Source organism: Merops nubicus, unplaced genomic scaffold (assembly GCF_000691845.1).
Source record: "Merops nubicus isolate BGI_N331 unplaced genomic scaffold, ASM69184v1 scaffold1085, whole genome shotgun sequence".
Lineage (NCBI taxonomy): Eukaryota > Metazoa > Chordata > Aves > Coraciiformes > Meropidae > Merops > Merops nubicus.
In genome coordinates, this window is record NW_008611410.1 from 31,319 (window position 1) to 50,944 (window position 19,626).

The 19,626-nt window shown below is 40.7% G+C and overlaps 1 protein-coding gene across 1 annotated transcript in view; it reads right to left on the reverse strand.

Annotated features, from left to right (window-relative positions):
• The window catches only part of CEP112 (centrosomal protein 112kDa), a gene marked incomplete at its 3' end in the record, with an annotated part of 166,492 nt that overhangs the window by 1,104 nt on the left and 145,762 nt on the right, over nt 1-19,626 (reverse strand). The window contains exons 23-24 of the mRNA XM_008941196.1: nt 15,835-15,924; nt 1,405-1,506 (exon numbers count right to left, since the gene is read on the reverse strand). Coding sequence (XP_008939444.1) covers nt 1,405-1,506; nt 15,835-15,924 — 192 coding nt within the window. The remainder of the gene's footprint in view (nt 1-1,404; nt 1,507-15,834; nt 15,925-19,626) is intronic.

Below are 19,626 nucleotides of genomic sequence, written 5' to 3' on the forward strand. Positions count from 1 at the left end.
TAGTCTTATATTAGCTCCAGAGTGGCACTGCCCACCAGACAGTGCTAATAGTCAACCACACTTTAAAAATAGCTTTTTGCTATCAACTGGAAATAGATTTCCCCAGTAACTCTTTATTCCCCACAACTGTTTAAATCAGAAAGAGCACCACTTCCATTAGGTGTCCCTTGATATGTAAGCAGAATGTTTACCACCATACTGTTGGTTGTAAAAGTTGTGTCACTACTAGCACACAGGAATCTGAAAGTTTCCCCTATGAAAATTCCCACTTCTATTAAAGTCATGCCAGTCCCATAAATAGCAAAAAATGCTACAGAATAACCCTTACACATTGGAAAGAGAGGAAAAACAAGAAAAACAAAACAAATACATTCCATGACGAACCTTTTCCACAGAGTTTGTAGATCTAGAATTGCTTGAAAAATGGTGTGAAAATTGCTGTAAGGTGTGTGCTGGTGTCATGCCCAAACTTGTCCACTGAATCCTCAGGGCTTGGCTCTTCCCAGAGCTCATGGGGCAGCTCTGAGCCACCAGCACTGCCCTGTCCTTCTCTCTTCCCTTCAGCCCAGGACAGATCCCAGTTATTCCCAGCACGTTTAGCTGCACAGTCCAGCACTGGGCTGTATGTGAAAACTGACAGTGTTTTCTTTGGCTCACCACCCCTCTTTATTGCTATTTATCCTTCCTCATGTGAGTTCAGGCAATGATGACATTCTGTTTCCTTCTAGCTCCTAATACAGTGAGTAGGAAAGCATCAATAGTCCCTTATTTATAATGACGTTTTGATATTTCTATTAGCCAATTTAATAGTCTATTTTATATAAATAATAATGATTCTGTGTTATTCTAGGTGAGCCAGTGTTGTGCAATATTAAAGACAAAGCATTACATGAGTCTTGTGGAGCCTCTTCATATAGGAAAACAGAAAAATGATACAATGATAATTTGGACTAATATCTTAAAAGAAATATCCCATTTGCTTTATTATATAGGCTGGAAAGAAAGCAAAATGATTCCTAATTCTCTTCTGTTCCCTTTACATGCAACCTTTCAATGATTCCTTCAGGAGAAACAGGGTAAGGAAGATGAGAGATAACTGTGTGCTCTATTTGAAAGGCTGAGAAAAAAAACCCTTATACTGAATACAGTGTAATTTCTACTTTCAACTGCCAACTGAAGCAAAATCTGGGATCAAAAGATACCATATGGTAGCTCTCGAGGTGAAGAAGCTCAAGGAGAAAAGCCTTGTGAGAGATGACTGAGTGAGAAGCATTTGAGTGCTGCCATAATTTGGTTTTGAGACTTCTGTATTTTTGGCCAAATTTTAGACAGTCACAAATCCATGTCTCAAAGAGATGTTTTTTACCCAGTCCAAAAAGTTGAAGATGAATAACAAGAATTTACCTGAGATTTTAAAGATGTAATGGTGTCTTCAAGTTCCTGTCTCAAAGATGCTGGCATCAGACCTTTGAGTGTGGTTTCATATTCTTGTCGTATAAGGGTTATCTGTAATAGAACAAAAAGAAATTTCTGAGTAGGTGGCTACTCTTGGAAGCTGCAGAGTAACTTTTTTTTCCTCTTTTACCCAGATTGGAGTCCAAGTAAACACAGAACTGTGATATCAAGGGAAAGGGAAAAAAACAGAAGAAAGATCAGCAAAGACCTGCAAAGAGCAAAAGAGGTAAAAAAAGGAAAAATAAAACAAAAGAATAAAGAATATATAGAAAGGAGGAAAAACATAATGAAAAGGAAACATTAAGGTATTTGTTGGGATGTGGTGGGCAGAAGTAACAATCATTCCCAGATCTCTCTCAGCAGAGCATTTATAAGGACAAAGGCTTTGCAAACTGATAGCCAGAAGTTTCCTCTTATGTCTTTGCTGGGATCTGAACCAGGTCAGTAGGGTGATATTTTTCCCTTACTCCCTTAAGGACTTTTTTTACAGAATTTCTCAGCTTCTAGGTGCTTTTAAGGATTTTTTTTTTTTTTTAATCCATCATGCAACTGTTTTTCATTGTACTTTGTGTCTTCAACTTCATTGAGGCTATGGGACTTTCAACAAGGAAGTTTGATCATATTAGACATCTTTAAGTTCAGATGTTCACTCCAAAACAATTACACCTGAAGGACATTTTAGTCCATAACCTTATCCAAACCATGGATTTGCTGTGTCTTGACCCAGAGAAAAGTTTGGAGGCTCTGGTTCAGCTCTGTCCCTTGAGTTGCACAGGACTGCTCACACATTTTATTACTTGGCTGAAGGTGCTTTTTTTCATTGTTTTTCAACATACTTTGTCTTCAACTTCACTGAGGCTATGGGACTTTCAACAAAGAAGTTTGAGCATCTTAGACATCTTTAAGTTCAGATGTTCACACCAAAACAATTACACCTGAAGGAGATTTTAGTCCATAACCTTATCCAAACCATGGATTTGCTGTGTCTTGACCCAGAGAAAAGTTTGGAGGCTCTGGTTCAGCTCTGTCCCTTGAGTTGCACAGGACTGCTCACACATTTTATTACTTGGCTGAATCAGGGCCTCACATCTGTACTTAACTTCCAATAGGATTAACTGCTTAATTCAAATTAAGCAAGTACTTAGGTGTTTGTCTGGATTAGCAGCTGAATATGTAAATAAAGGATAAAAGGGATTCAATATCAGATTAACTTATAAAATATCTTTCAACTTCCAAATTGAATCTTTTTTCTGATGATTTACACGCCCACGTCATCTTGTGCTAATTTTGTTTTAGTTACCAAATTACTCAAATCTACCATTGCAACCACAAATCAAAACCTCAGTCCTAGATCTGAAGAAGCCAGGAGTTCCAACCTCCAGCTCCCAGCCTGCAAGGAGCACACACGTGCACACGTGAGAACCAAACACAAAGTTCAGCACGAGATGTGCCAATTACCACCTCACGGAAAGAACAGCTCTTGCCAAAAGGTGCATTATGCATAACACAATTATCAATACAAAAGGAGTAAAACAATCTGATGAAACTTTAGGAAAATTCTGTCTATGAGTCATCCTGACAGGCAGAAGAAATCTCCAGCTCTCTATGCAAATCAGCAATTAGAGGCTTTCCTTGTGAACTGCAAGTGATGCCACCATGCAAATCTAAATGAAAAAAAAAATGGTGAGACAGGAAACCTCGTTTGAACTCTGCTTGTATATAAGGCAGGGATCAAAATTTATGGTTTGGAGAGTTACCTCGATAAATTTATGCCACTATTTCTATAAAGGCTTACAAAGTTATGCATAGGTGCTTTGCCAAGACAAATATTTTCTGAGCCAACAGCTCGTTTGGGTGGGGACCTTGATAGAGCAGAAACATATATTTCAGTTAATTCAACATGTTACATTTGTGCTCAGTGAGACAGCAGCAGAAACAGGAGCTAGAACTGCAAAATGCTTTTATTTCTTGGATTTTGAATACTAAAGATCTATTTCACAATGAAGAGGATCTGGATGATCACTTTGCCCATATGCTGGGGTGAGCCAACCAGCACGGAAACTCCATCTCAGGGGCTTGGCTCACACTCAAGCTCTACATTTAGAGGTGCTGCAGATGTCCAGAGCTGAGCCTGGACTCTGATCTAACTCACCATGCCACAATCTAGCCATACCTACAGAGCACCTAGGACTCCCAGCACCTTCCCCAAGGGCCAGGCAGGCAGCAAGAGCCCCTTATTACCATTTTTTTCCTAGAGGAAGGTCATGAAAGTTTCATTCTAAGTAGATGCAACAAAAATTTTAACCCAACTCTGCGAGTGGAATAATAATGTTCTAATTGTGCAACCATCTTCTTTCAACCAGGTCACTCATTTTAACAGTTTAGTCTTGCAAGGGTGCTCTAAACACCTTCACAGAGCAGGAAGAAATACATCCTGTGCTCTACAGCATGGAGATATATCACTGGGTTGGCTGGAAATGGAGAAAGCAAATGAGAAACAAGCCCTGGTAGCTGAACTATTGCTTGGGGCTCCTTATTCTATTTCAGAGAGAAGACATTCACTTTCTTTGCAGTGAAAACTCTTCCTTTTGATAGAACTTTGATAGAACAAGCAATTTGTTTGCTTGCTAAGACAAAATATGTTGCTTTCAACTGTGCTCACCAATAATTGCATCACAATAAGATGAAAACAAGATCCCAGCTGCTTCCTGTCCTATTTTGATAAACAACATGCTGATATTTTTGGCTGATGTTACTATCAAGGTTTATTGACCCAAGAGATTAAAATAGTGCATGGCAAAAATCTAAACCACTTCTTATAACTGAAAAATAACATATAGTGGGCTAATGTATACTAATTTTAATGGGGGAAGGTTTTTATTTTTTAAGACTTATTTTTGACCAATGAAAGCCATGTCTGCAGGGATTTATTTTTTTTTTTTTTGCCTTAAAGGCTTTTTTGTTCTTTTATAGCCTCAAGCTGCCTCCCTAGGATCCACAAATACTGTGTCTCCTCTTGCACTCTGGAGAGATGTTTAAAATTGCAATTCTTCAGCCCTCAGGAGGGCTTTAGTCTGCTGGATGAGGATAGCTCTATTTCATTTACTGTTGTGTTCCTTTTTCTTCAGTCCTGAGAAAGCTTTTTTTTTTTTTTGAAAATTCATTTTGGTGAGTTGATTTAATCCATGAACCCCCCAGGAAGGTTTTATAGCTTTTAATATTAAGCTGCCACACTGGTCTTTGTTTATTCAGGTTGGTGGATAACATATGAGGTTTAAAGTTTTACCATCAATCATCTTTGGTGTCAGTAGAAACAAGTGAAAGCTGAAGCTGCCACACATAGCTCATGTGTGCTTAGTCACACGGTAAATCAGAAAAGAAAGAAGAGACAAATATTCACACAATTACAGAAAGTGCTGCAAAAAGCAGGGAAGTCAGAATTTCACACACCACTAAGAGATCTTGTCATAGTTGGGCATCGACCCTTCTCAAAACAGATAAAAGCTGGGTTTGATGCCCAGAAGAGAAATATCCAAAACTGAGCTGTCCAAACCCAGCAGTCAGGCCTGGCCCAACACTTTTCAATACTGTAGGACAAGTTTAAATTTTACTACTTCAAGGAGTCTTCAGGTGGCAAAATTCAGTTTTGCAGCGACCTCTTTCTAAAAGCTGCAGAGGGATCTGGGGCTGGGTTAGAAGCACAGGACCCATCAGGAACAAGTCCCATGGGCACCCAGCTGCCCTGGAGTCACTATCCTTCCTTTTTCAAAGAAATATCCAGGAGAAACACAGTATCTTCAAGATGACCAGATGCAATTTAGTCTAAATGCTAAGACCAGGCTGCAAAGCAGAGGATTTCTGCTTCTCTTCTATGCCTTGCTCTACAGCCACAACCACATCATTTATCCAGGTTCCTGACAGCCAGCTCTGCCCTTCTGAATTCCAAGGGGTCTGTGATGCCAAGTTTATCATTTAGAACACAATGGCCCTGGTGCAAAATCCTCATCCTACTCAAAAAAAAAATAAAATGCAATCTTCTCCACATCTCCCAGCTGTAAATTACTTTATTTGAACCAGAAGAGCATAAGGAAAATGCAAAAGAAACTCTGAATTATGCATTGCCAAAGCAAATGAAGGGACCACAGAAAAGTTGTTCAAGTTGCTTTAAAAAAAAAAAGTCTTGAAGGGCATGAAGTTAATGTTTTGTTTATGTCAGATAGGAATCAAAAGGCAGTTCAGTTCACTGGGGTGTTGTGGTTTCTTTAGTATCTTAATTTCTGCCTGTTTATAATATTAGTGAAGGATAATAATTCTACCTGTGCCAGGAAATACTAGGATAGTGACCAAGAGGCATAATTAGGATCATTTAATTATTATCAAATCTTCTGCACGTTGCAGGGGGAGTAAGATGAGAAAAGCAATTTCCTGTCTCTCTCAAATCCTTTCCCACATTATTTAAACAATGGTATGTTGTAATGCTGTTTAAAAGAGAAGTCTCTTTAAAAAGGTTATGCATCTGTTCTGCCATACACACCTCACCTCTGAAAGAAGACATGAAAGATCTGCTGCAAGCAGTCTGAAGACAGGTTCAGGTACAAAACTGGTAAAAATAACTGCCTTAGGCAAATCATTTAATCTCAGACTAAAGTCTCATCCTTCTAAATAAGGATAATCATAACAATAATATTGCATAGGTCAACTTCATTCAGGTGGTGTGAAGATTGAAGTAATTTTCTGAAATCACTTTGAAAAGGGAAAGGAAAGGACAAATTACAACTATGCCATCCCAATTGAAAACCCAACCAAAAAAATAACCAAAGTAATGATTAATCACTGCTTGTTTATGTTTTCCCTAATTGCAGTGACTCCTCCTTTGCCTCTTAGCACTCTTGAAGTCTAAGTGAACACAGGTCTACTCCCACAAAACTGCTACAAGTCTCTATGAGTCCTTCCTCCATCAGCTGGCCTGGGGGATGCTGGGCAGTATCTATAACCAAGGAACCAAATCTATCAAAATCTGCAATTTCCTTAACTTCCAGAGCTCTCAGGTTTCTGTTGAAAGAGAATATTTAATTGGAGTTTGAAATCTTCTGAAACAATTTTCCCTAGTGAAGAATCAAATAATGCACCCATTTTTTCAGTGGAAAAGGTCTGAACATAGAATCACAGAATCCTTTAGGTTGGAAGAGACCTCCAAGGTCATCAAGTCCAACCACCAAGCCAACACTACTAAGTCCTCTGCTAAAACAGAATCTGTCTTTTCACAATCTAATAAAACACAAATATCCACTGCTTTTTAGTCCACATCCTCTTATTTCAGGCAGTGGGAATTTTTGCTCTTACTGTGCAATGTACATTGAAATATGGTTCTTCCAGAATTAGAGAAATGGAATGCAATTTGATACAAATGTTCTCAAGTTCTTAAGAAAAGTAATGAAGGCTATAAATTGCATGAGTTTGGCTCAGCTGAAAACAGCAACCGAGCAAGATCAGCTGAGCAAGTTATTTTGTCAAGTGTACAACCATGTTGTTCTCCACTGAGAAAATACTGCTGGAGGACCTCCTCTGTTCTGACAGTTTCAATAAAACATAAATTGGTGGCATGGCTGTCCTCTTTGTTTTTCTGTCTTTAGCTAGTAAACCAGCTGAGTGTCCAAAACATTTTTGCCTTGTTGTTTTACTAACCCACAGGGACCTCCAGTCACGCCGAGCTGCTCGCTGCACACTGAGCTTTCTGCTCAAAGTCTTTTATTTTTTTTTTTCCCCAACCTGCATCCAAGAGGTCTTATTACTTCAGTGGCTTGTATTTCAATATCTTTTTTTTCTCTTAACCAAGATCTCCCACCTGGAAAATCCTCTGTTTGTAGTTAAGCAATCCGAGTCTATATAATTCATAGCTGCAAAGGGAAGGGAAAGCAGGCAAAGCTTTTTTGAAAAACCCCACCAGTGGGCTGCACATGGCAAGAACAGCATTCTTGGGATTACACGAGCTGGAGAGGAATAAAAGCTTTCACTGTCAACACCAGAGAACAACCAGGAATGTTGTGGCTAGAAAATTCGCGCTGTTCTCTCAACCTCCCCCTCCCCGGGGCTCTGCTATTGTTCCAGCTGGGCTTTGGAGGATCCCCGACTTCTCCTCCCCTCCCTCAGAGTGACTCATGGCAGATGCCATCTTTGTCCCTCAGCACTATTTCCTTCAGCTCTTCTCAGTGCTGCCCTTTCATCGGCCGGAGAGCTCGTGGTAGCACCGGGAGGGTCCCCCCCTCCTCAGGACAGGGCTCACACGCCCCAACCTGGAGCAAGGAACCCCAAAGCAGCCCAGGCAGGACCCAGCACTGCTGGGCCAGAGCTGAGAACACGTGGTGCTCGTTTCTAGCTCTGGTGATTCCTAATACGCTATCAAGATAGTTAAGGCTGAAATAAAGCTATAAGCATCTCTGACACTGCCACTGGGATGTATGTGTGTAGTTCAGTTGCACATTCCAGCACGTGGTACCTTCTGTATAATCCCTTCCACCCTGGGCTGGCTCTGCCAGTCAGGGTCACAGTGTCTGGTACGTGGAGGTGCTGAGTGCTCACCAGTGACAGCAAGAGCTGACACAGCTCAGCACCACACAGGATTAGGCTCTGTATTTTCACACTGACTGTGTGAACAAGCAAATCTTTGCTGATAATAATCAGAAGCTACTTCTACTATCATCATTTACCCTCTTTCAAGAACAAAAATCTAACTGGTGCCTCACCTGGCAAACAAGCTGCCAGGTTTTCAAAGTGATGCTTTGCTCTGCTCCGGGCACAGGGAGGATGGGAGTGCAGGAGACACTTCCCGGATGGACTTCTGACAGAGGGCATTTGGTGCTGATTAAATTGCAATCAAAATGATACTTTAGAATGTAAGGGATGTTAAAGATCAGCATGAAGCTGGCCTTTTCCAGGCCTTTTTAGCTCCATCCAGGCACCTCATCGCCTAGAAGGAATGAATGGGGCAGTTCACTGAGCCCAGGCTGGAGACAAGGTGTCTCTGCTCTCCTCTGACATCTGACTGACTCCTCCATGCATTCCCAGGTCTTCTTTTTTTATCCTCCATGCATTCCCAGGTCTTCTTTTTTTTTTAATTTCCTGCATTAAATACCAGCATCATTGTCCCTTGTAGCCCTACTTGAAATACTTCTGAAAGAATAAAATTCCCCTAATTGAGAATACGCAAGCAAACCACAGATGCTCTAAAATGATGTACTGCTCTCTTAAAAGAAAGATCTCTGTCTCATTCACTACTACTTAAGAAGAAGAGTGAGAAAACTGACATTTTAAAATACCCTCTAATTCCTGCATACCAGCATATGCTTCCATTCTTTTTTGGTAAACATTCTCTTTTCCCTTTCAACTCTTTGTTCTGTAGTTTCTGTTTCACTGTCTTTCTCCAGCTGGCCACTTCGTTCTGATAATTCATTCTCTTCTATGAAGTAGGAATATATTTGTGTATTTTCCAGTTGTGTCTGATTACCAAAGCTAACATTTGATCACTGACTTCCACACGTACATCATCATCATCTACCTCTTCTCCCTTTGACAGTTGCACAGTTGGTGAGATCTTCTCTCCTGCAGTTCCTGCCATATGGAGCTCCCGGGAACTTTTCAACTCTATTGATTTTCAGCTCCTTTCAAATCCCACCTGCAAGTCTGTTTTTCTGTGCTTGAATCTCAGCTTCTGTCTCCTTCTGCTAATCTGAAACTTTGTGCTGTATGGTATAATTTACTATATTTGATTCAATTCTGCATTCCTTTCATAGCATGCCATTAAAAAAAAATGCTATAGAAAATATAAACTGTGTCCAATGCAGTTCTGATTTATTCTCACAGTCTCAGTCTTCGTCAAAAATTGGGGGTCACTTTTGCATCAAGGTGATTAATGAACATGTTAATGGAATTGCATGTCCTGTACACATTAAGCAATGTAAAAGGGGCTCCAAATAATGTCAGTAGTCATTTTAATGTACCTAAGTCAACACTGCCATGTATCTATAGGGGCACCTGTATCCATGAAAGGTCCCTTACAGAGATACAACCACCATCAGTCTGATTCTTCCACATCAGCCTCTATTGGAAATCTGAAAAGAGACCAACACAGTAAGAAATGGATGTCTTGTGTATGCCAAACAGCCTGACCCGCATGCTCCCACTCACATCATGTTCTTCACTGCTTGGATGTGGCTTTCCAATGTCCTCTTTTCAATAAAAATGTCTTAAACTTGAAATTTGTTCACCGTAAGTAGTTACAAATCTTCTGTTGTGCTGTCAGCAGATATTAAAGCAGATTTTCAGGTTTGTCTCTGACATTTTTCACAATATATAGAGACCTGTATGAAACGCCTGAGGGGAGGTAAGCAGCTGGAGGGCACAGTACCCTCTGATTCCAGAGTCTGGAGTGTCAGCAGACCCGTGGAAGGATGGGAGAAGGACCCTCCTTGGCCTCGCTCCTCAAACGCTGCCTCTCCGCTCCGCGCGGGCTGCGTACAGAAACCTCAGCAACTAGTTGCATGGGACAATATTTGGTCTCGTTGTTCTTGAAAGTCACAGTGGAAACTTCTTTCAGCTTCTCAGTGTCTTCCCCACCGCCCGAGAGGCTGCTGAGCCCGGGTGCCAGCCCTGCCTGCCCACGGGGTGAATCGCTGCTCTCCGTGAATCACTTCTGCGGTTAAGGTCCTTCAAATCTAGACGAAGCTTCCCATTTCTGTGGGAGTACACATGGGTCTCTGGGGGGAAATTTTGGAAGCCTTTCAGTGACATGGGTTGAAGCAACCGGAGCAAATGGCAGAATTTCATCATCACCTCCCGTGCATGCTGACTGTTTCTCAGTTCCTGAAGTGCTCGTTGGCTCTGCAGAACAAAGGCTGCCCAAATCCTCCTCACCTGCAGCTGGCCACAAACCAAAGCTTTTCGTGTTGAATACCTAACCTAGAGCTTATTAGACTGATTTTAGATGACTCTAACACGTCCTTAGAAAGCCAACCCTTTGAGAAAGTCTGGAAATTCAAGGCAGAGGCCCCAGAAGCACTGCCTGGCTTTCGGAATTCTCTGGGGCACCTGAGCTAAAAGCCAGGAGAGAGGTTGGGCTTGTACAAACCTTCCTGCACTGCTTCATCCACCTCCAGGTGGAGGGAACTCCACTGCTCCCATGTGATTTTTCCAGAGCATATATAACAGGACGATGGAAGTGAGGGCAAAGATTTTCTCTGAATTTATCTGACTGCATTTAAAACTCTGGTATCTTTAAAAATGAGTCTGAAAGCCTTAAACTAAAGGGCTATTAATATTACTCAGGTCTTCCAGTCATTGTTCTATTAAAAACTACTTGGGACCATACCCTGGAGATAGGCATATGTTGCTCATTGCTGTCTTACTGGTACTTTACTCACAGCTCCACAAATCTGCAGGCGGTAGCAGTATTCCCATCAAGGAGAAGGTGTGGCAAATGTTAGAAGTTCTCTGTGCTACACAGCAACTGAAATTTCAGAATGATGCATCACAGCATTCATCTGAGAACAAATATATTTAGTTGGCATGGAAACAGTAAGTTAGGCTGAATGTGGTAAATATCCAGCAGTCATGAAAAATTGAGCAAGTCAGAATAATAAACACTAAAATTGAAAAGTTGCTGAATGCTTTTGAATCATAGCTCTTCTACAATTATCACTCCTGTTTTTGTTTGAACACGAGTGAAATCCACTTAACGAACTAAGCTGTTCCATTTTATTCCAAATACTTCTAAAACACCCTTATTCAGATAACTCCTTTCTCCCTTTTTCATAAGCTATTTGAGAAAAAAGAAATTAAAGGGCTGGAAATCTACATTGGTATTCTCCTTCATTTCCTCAGTAATATTCACGAATTGAACATAATTGATTTTCTGTCTTCAGAGAATCTCTCTGCTTTAAGACTCTATTTGTGACTTAACTGCTTGGAGGAGTGTTCCTGTGGTGTATCTACCGTGTTGCTACTTTAGTTATATATGAACATGGGAACTTTTTCACTCTATTACCCCAGTTAGAAATTTTACATCATACCCAATCTACCCCATAGTTAAAAACATTAGAACAAGGAATGAAAAGAATAGGGTGGGTTTTTTTCTGAAAAAAATCTTGTGTGTAATTCTCAAAAGAGATTCTTGGAGCTTGGAGTCACCAAGTTGGGGTGACTACCCTTACAAAAAGGAATTTGACATGAAATTAGGTATTCTGAAGAAATCTAGCTGCTAAAGCAAGAAGATCACTACCATTAACTCTTATACAGGCTCCAAATTCAGCAAACTTTGTTGCTCATGCCTGAATTCCTGTATTCATTAAGGTCCACACTTAAGCTCTCAGTGATGTGCATCATCTTTAATTATATATTCACAGGATATAAAATCTGCTGCATGAACAATGTAGATTTTTAAACTATGACTGACAACTGCACAAAGCCATATGACTCAAAACTGAGAAACATTTTTAGCAGAGTGAAAGCTCTTTCTATCAGAAATCTTGTCTCACATTAGATCTAGGCACGTATCAGAGAGAACCAAGTGATACCCTACAAGAGTACACAATACAGGAACGTAGCCCACATGGGATTAGTTGAGGGGAGCTGCTTCCCAGAGGTAGAGACATAAGAAACTTCAGCATTGCTTTCAAACGAAAAGGTTTGGACACCCCCAAAAATCCTAGGAACCTTCCCAGACTGCTTTAACTGCCTTGGGACTATATATCAAAACCCCTATGTATATCTAAAGCTACGTATTAAGTGTGAGTTACACTTTACTTACTGCTACCTTGCTGGTTTCCATGAACTACAATTACAAATGTGTCAAGAAGCTGGACATCTAATTTTTGAAGAAAACATCCAGCATTTTGTCATGAAGAATGATGATCCTGTTCTGAGACTCCAATCCAGAAGTGCAGTGTTACTGAACATATGGGTCATTGTCCTAGAAAACCATGTTCAGCAGAAGCAGGACAACCTTTATGAAAAAGATAAAATTACTTAGGCTAATCAAAGTGGGAGAAGTTCCCAAGCAGTTTTGACAAACTTATGTTCATTTTGGATTGGAAGTCATCATGCAGCTGACATTGCCATAGTGCACTAGTGATGGAAAAACACAGATATAATGTGATTCCATCTACTCACACGTAAAGGGGATTGGAAAAGTAAAGAGGAATGAACACAAGTTCACAAAAGAACATGAACTACTGGAATGAAAGAGCTCTGTAAATCCAACAGCTCATCTGCAACTGCAGCACCACAGTCACCTCGAGCCATCTCAGGGCTTGCCATCAGAGTCCTTCTAATGTATTTCCTCTCCATTTATAGGACAGTTTGCTTCTGCCTCTCTGGATAATTATAACAATGAAAGGTTAACTCTGTGCAGCACCAGAGGGTTACTCTAACAAAGAGTTAAGCTTCCAGGATCTATCAGTCACTCCTAGAGACTGAAGAGTTACAAGGACATTGCACTGAAATAAAGACAAACATGGAGCACTAAGATACCACCCAACAAGCCGTAACAAGAAACAGCTTTTTCTTTTTAATTAAAAGCACAACAAAATGTTTTTTCATGTCTCATTCATTTGTTTGTTGTTGTTCTAGAATCAAAACACAAGATTTTTCCTTTTAATGAAAAGCAGAGGCTGTTTAACCCTCTCTCCTCCTTATTTATAGACACGTAAAATCTCAGAAAAGTGCCCTTTGTAATACTGCCAGCACAGATTTTGATGGTTTATGCAATTCTGATTCAGACAGTATTTGGTAAAAGTGGAAAGCAAGCTCTAAGATACTGCCTTAAATATTTCAACTCCCTGCTCGGCTGGTGAGTCGTTAACTACTGTTAATATTTGATGAACATGTTTACAGGTAGCCTGGCCAAGATGTAGTCACTGGAAATATGTCAGAGCTGTCATTTTTGCATCTTTCTTCTGGAGAGATAAGCATAACAAATGCATTACCCAGTCACAGAGAAGACACACTAACAACTTTCAAAATGTTTGTCTGCAAAACAGACCAAAACCACCTAAACAAAACCATCCTCAATGGCTCCAGCTTCTTCAGAAAGTCCCCATGGATAGATGACAAAGACAAGACCACTGACAAACTCAGATATAAGTGTTGCCATAAGTCTGCTACATGTTAGCACCGAGCTGCAGAGTGTAGTGTCACTGAAATAACCTTTCTCTTCCATTGATGCTGGGGAACAGGAGAGCTGAGCTAGCCCTTCATTAATTTTGTGTCAACAGGCTAGTCCTCTAGGCTGGTTTGGACAAGGTGCTCAAGTAGGAGAAAACCCTGAAGGCATAAAGTGGGGATCATCCTGTGAATTTGCAAGTCTAGCCTTCTGCCTCTGGATTTCACAAGTCATTTTTTGTTTCTTCTTCTAGATCCTTCCAGTATTGGCCTCCCAGTATCTGAAGGAGGCCCACAAGCAAGCTGGGCAGGGATTTTTTACAAGGGCTTGTAGTGATAGGATGATGGATAATGGCTTCAAACTGGAAGAGAGGAGATTTAGATTAGATGTAAGGAAGAAGTTCTTCACTATGAGGGTGGTGAGATTCTGGAACAGGCTGCCCTGGGACTGTGGATACTTCATCACTGGATGTGTTCCAAGTCCAGGCTGGAGGGGGCTTGGAGCAACCTGGTCTAGTGGGAGGTGTCCCTGCCTGTGGCAGGGGGTTGGAAGTAGATAATCTTTAAGGTACCTTCTGACACAAACCAAACTATGATTCTATGATCCCCTGTCAAAACATGCTAGAAAAGAAACAAAAGAGAAAAGCCAGTGGCAAAGATTAAAGAGGAGGTTTGGAAGAGGACTCATAGAGTGCAGGCCAGTGCTGTTCCCTAGGAGGGACAGCCATGCACCATCTTCTCTTCCAGGAGACTCTTTGAAGCCAAAATGTAATGCTTGTAGGCAAACTCACTCATTGCCCCAAATTCCTGTGAAGCTGCAAGTACTGCAGCTGAGGGTGAACCTGGCCCAACATCTGGAATTTATTAGATGTAAGGAAGAAGTTCTTCACTATGAGGGTGGTGAGATTCTGGAACAGGTTGCCCTGGGACTGTGGATACTTCATCACTGGATGTGTTCCAAGTCCAGGCTGGAGGGGGCTTGGAGCAACCTGGTCTAGTGGGAGGTGTCCCTGCCTGTGGCAGGGGGTTGGAAGTAGATAATCTTTAAGGTACCTTCTGACACAAACCAAACTATGATTCTATGATCCCCTGTCAAAACATGCTAGAAAAGAAACAAAAGAGAAAAGCCAGTGGCAAAGATTAAAGAAAAACTAAAAAGAGGAGGTTTGGAAGAGGACTCATAGAGTGCAGGCCAGTGCTGTTCCCTAGGAGGGACAGCCATGCACCATCTTCTCTTCCAGGAGACTCTTTGAAGCCAAAATGTAATGCTTGTAGGCAAACTCACTCATTGCCCCAAATTCCTGTGAAGCTGCAAGTACTGCAGCTGAGGGTGAACCTGGCCCAACATCTGGATTTTGGGGGTAGAGGGGGAACAGAGCAGAACAGTTAATCACTGACTGTGCTGAGAGCAATTACATGAATTTAAACACCAATGCACAGGTAGGATGACAACAACTGGGGCAAAAATATTTGAAATTCATTATTACTCTTCTTCAACCACCCTCACTTACTATTCCTGCAGGTACAGATTCAGAGATACTTGTTAAGGACACTGTTTACTCACCACCAAATAAAATTCTGAGATGCTTCAAAAAGTGATTTGTATTAGAAATCTGTAAATTTGTGATTCAGAGCTCTACCACCTGTCTGCTTTCCAGAATACTTCAATTTAATGTGGTCTGAATGCAGATCATTGACTTTGTGTTTCAATACCAGTCTGCAAACTACAGGCACTATTTTGCTTGAAGCACACTGTAGCTCTGATTTCACTGCAGGTGTCCAGAATAATTTTAGCACTATTGATCATATGGAACTGTTTACAGACAACATGCTAGGACAATGAATGCATAAGATCAGGCATAAAGATTAATTTTAGCTCTGTTATTGTCCAATTAGAATTTTCTTCATACAAGCCACTAAACAACAGGTTAGAATAGTCTCAGAAACCTCTGCTAAAACAGTATAAACAGTTCAAAATAAATGCACCATTTAAAAGCTAGAATAGTTGAAATACCAACTTGAAATAGAGCATGAGATAAGCATTTGCCTGTAGGGTTCAGACAGTTTAATTCTCTTTTATTACAAAAAAAACCCCCCAAAACAGAAAATAAAGCTAGCTGAAAATTTCTCAGGAAAATATGTGCTTTAGCTTTGAAGCAAGGTATTATTTTTAAACATGGAATCTCCTTGCCCAGGGGAAGAGGACGGGGGGACAGCAGCTGGTACCTGCTCGTGGAACTCCAGTTCCCTGCTCTGCAGCCTCTTCTCTGCGGCCCGCGCCTGGGTGCGGTAACCTTCCACGTCATCCTGTAAGGCCTGAAACAACACCAAGGGATGCAAAACCTGAGTGAGAAACCCGGGATGGCAGAAGAGCTTACAGGTGATGTCTTTCCACGAGACGATTCAGAAAAGGGCACGGTACCAGCACAGCTCCTCAGCTACAGCTGCTTGCTGCCAGCGTGGGACAGACCCAGCTGGACCACGCTTGTTGAGTAAAGTCACTCTGCACAGGTAGGAACACTGACTGAGGAGCAGAAGTTAAATCTTAGTCAGTTTATTTTATTATAGGCTACAAGTATCCAGACTAAAAACATAATAAATATCCTCAAATGGAAATGGAAATGTTGCAACAAAGGCATTTGCCATGGCAAATGTCTCTGATTTTCGTTACCACCTTATTTGCACAACCTGCCCATCCTAAGAACACTTCTGCAGCGTGCCAATAACTTTTCCTTTAAGCCAGAAGAATAATCCTCTCTCTGGAAAACCATGTCTGGAATTTGCAGTGAAAATGTATTCCACATTACTGAGCCGGGATGCTCGCCGAGATGAGGGGCTCCCCTCCCACCCTCCACCAGTCTGGCACGTGATCTCCAAATGAAGCATCAATGCCAATAAATAAAATGAATCTTATGATCGTGTCACTTTACCACAACTATCCAGTCTTTATTTAGTTCAGAAATAATCACTTCTAAACCGAGCTCATAAAATGCATTGACAAATTTACTTTGTCACTCTTGTTCTTCTTATACATTTATTTTTATTACAGCAGTCCCTCCAAGCCTTGATCTTTTTGTTAGATGCCTAACAAAAGAACAGTCGTGCCCCAAGGAACTGATAGCCTATGTTATTTCTAACAGACACACACCAAACAAACAATACAAAGTTTCAAAGTTGTTTTTTTTTTTTTTTTAAGTTTCCTAGTCATTGTTGAATGTTTGAATACACACTTAACATTTACTTACACATTTACTAAAAGCTTAGTTATGTTGTCAGCTTGAATGAAGGCATTGTTAGCTGCAAGTGCTGACTTGAAGCAAAGTGCACAATGTGGATGTTAGATTGACACCGCCACAGAGGCGGCTGTGGCAGCAGAAAGGGAATATTTTGAGTTATCTTTTGTATGCCAGGAAATCAGGGCATTGCTACCCATCAGCTGAAAAGTGTGGTGCAGAGTCAGGACTGGACCTGGGGAGGGACTCGCCCTGGAGACAGGCCAGAAACGACACCAAAGGTGCCTCCAGTGCTGCTTTGTGAAAAGCTGAGCTGCACAGAGACCTTCTCAGAGTGCCCCGGAAAGGAGAGACCGAGTCCACGGACTCTTAGTGTGCTCTGCAAAACATGAAATATGGTTAATGTCTGCTTCCTCCAAGCAGAATTCCCATACATAAACCAGGATCATTAAAAGTACTCACAGTGCAAAGATTTAACAGAAAAAAAAAAAAACCTTGCTCTTTTCCACAGCACTGAAATACTGTACTTTCAAATCATTTACAGGATAAAATTGCTATTGAGATAAGATAAGAGGACTACTTATGATAGATCTTGCACATTGTTTTGAAGTGATGCCAGGCATTAACTTTAAAGTCTTATAGCTATAAGACTATTACATGTTCTGATGCCAAAAAATTTAACCAGACCCAAGCATGAACTTCAAATCTGCCCAGGGACTTTTATGCTATCACCACTTCTGAGAAATGTTGAAAACCAGGCTTTGAATATATAACCAGTCTTCAATACTCAACAAGTCTTGCAGTACCAGGAATTTGCATTAATATAATGAAATCTATGTGTGAATTGTAGGCTTTTTGTTTTCTTCTTGTACATCTAATTTTGTAAGGTAAAACACAAACAAGCACACTTTGATTTAAAAACCAGCCACTCCATGTACCAGAAAGATCAGCACAGACCCCATTCCTCTGGCTGAAGTCCTGCCATACCTCCAAAGAGTCCAGACAGAACCAGTACAGGACGACTCTCAGGAACGTTCACAGAGCACATTTTGGATAAATCACAAAGTATGACCCCTCTTCTTCTGCTGTTTCCATGGGATCAGCCTATACAGTCCAAAGAGCTTGGCATGGTGAAAAATAAGGAGGGAGGAAACCTCACTGCACATCAGTCATCCCACCCTGGTGCTCAAGAGCAAGTTTCACTCTGCAGGACTTTGGAGATGGTCAAGAGATAGCATGGGTGTGTATGCATGTGTACAAATATATATCTATCTCAAAGAACAGATTTATGTCATGCTCCATCACATAAATCTGCAAGCACTGAATACAAAGCAGGATCTCAATTTGTTCCTAATGAAGACAGCAGCCACATGGTGGCCAGGGAGAGAACTGCTGCCCTGCTGCCTCCTTTCTTCATTTCTCCATTTTTACTTATTTACAACAAACACATATTGCAGAACATAAAATGAGAGGTCCCTTTAAATCTGATTGTTTGCAATGCATCTTAAAGTAATTTAATTTGGGAAATTCAGATAACAGAGTCTTTGTTAGGTCCACCTACTCTAGATAGTGTTTGCCAGCATGGAGCACACGTATTTGCTTTCATTATGAGAGCAGACAATGTCTTAAACAAGTAGAATTTAGAGATAAGACATTTTTGCTGCAGCATATAAATGCAGCAAACTATCAAGTCTTATAATTATCCACTCACCAATGGTCAAGCCAGAATATGTTGCATGAGTTTACAGACTTTTCCAACCACACCATAACTGGCTGTTGGTCTATTTTGTTTTGGGATGGCAGAAAAAAAAAAGCCTAACTCCTCTGATCAAGCATGAATATCTCTAACATGACTGGTTTTGGACCATGGTTGTGTTGCATACCAGCTCTCCTCCTGGTCACTCTGCAGAATCTAATTTTGTGTATAAAGGATATTCCATGAGTAATTAATGCTCATTTGGGTATTTCAGCTTTCTTATCAACACAAGGACAAAAAAAGTAAAACCAAACCATCATCATTTGATCAAAGCTATGCCAAAAATAAAGAAAAAAAAAAGAAGTAACATCAAAATCTCATGGATGCTGCAGATTCCTGCATATGATTAGCTCTGAAAATAGTAACTAGAAGTAAGCAAGTTTGTTGCCCATGATTTTAATTTTCTAGGAGGATTCATGATGGATGTCATGAATAATGCACCCGTTTGAAGATCACACTGAAAATTCTCTCTATTGTCAAAAAGCTTCATGTGCAGTGGCCAGAGCCTGAATGCTGATAGCTGTTTCTGAAGCTACCCAGTGCCCTCTAATCTTTATCTGCATCTAACAGAGAAGCTTTTATCACGTAGAATACTCTTAAAAATAGCAAAGGACTTAGCCCAGGTACACCACAGAACATCTCTTTTGTAAAATTAAACAATGGGGTTTGTTTTGTTCAGAAATGCAGTTTTTATTCTGCAGCTTCAAAGTGTCAGATTTTGCCCAAAGAGGAACAGAGCTTATGTTTAATAACTGCTGGGATGAAGAAAAAGGGATGAAAAAAATTAACAAAAAACCAAGCCAATTTTTAAGTGTCAGAAGCTTTTTTTCCCTGAATGGAAACCAAAGCCTAACTTTTTTTAGTTAAATTTTTCCAGGTACAGAACAAATCCTTGTCCCTCAGCTCTCTGAAGCTGACTTACATCACTGTTAGAAAGGCAGGGTTGGGTTGGGGTTTCTTTTTTTTACAGTTAAACCAGCTTTCAAATGCCATGTAAACATGTTTGCTGTTGAAAGTCTACACCATACC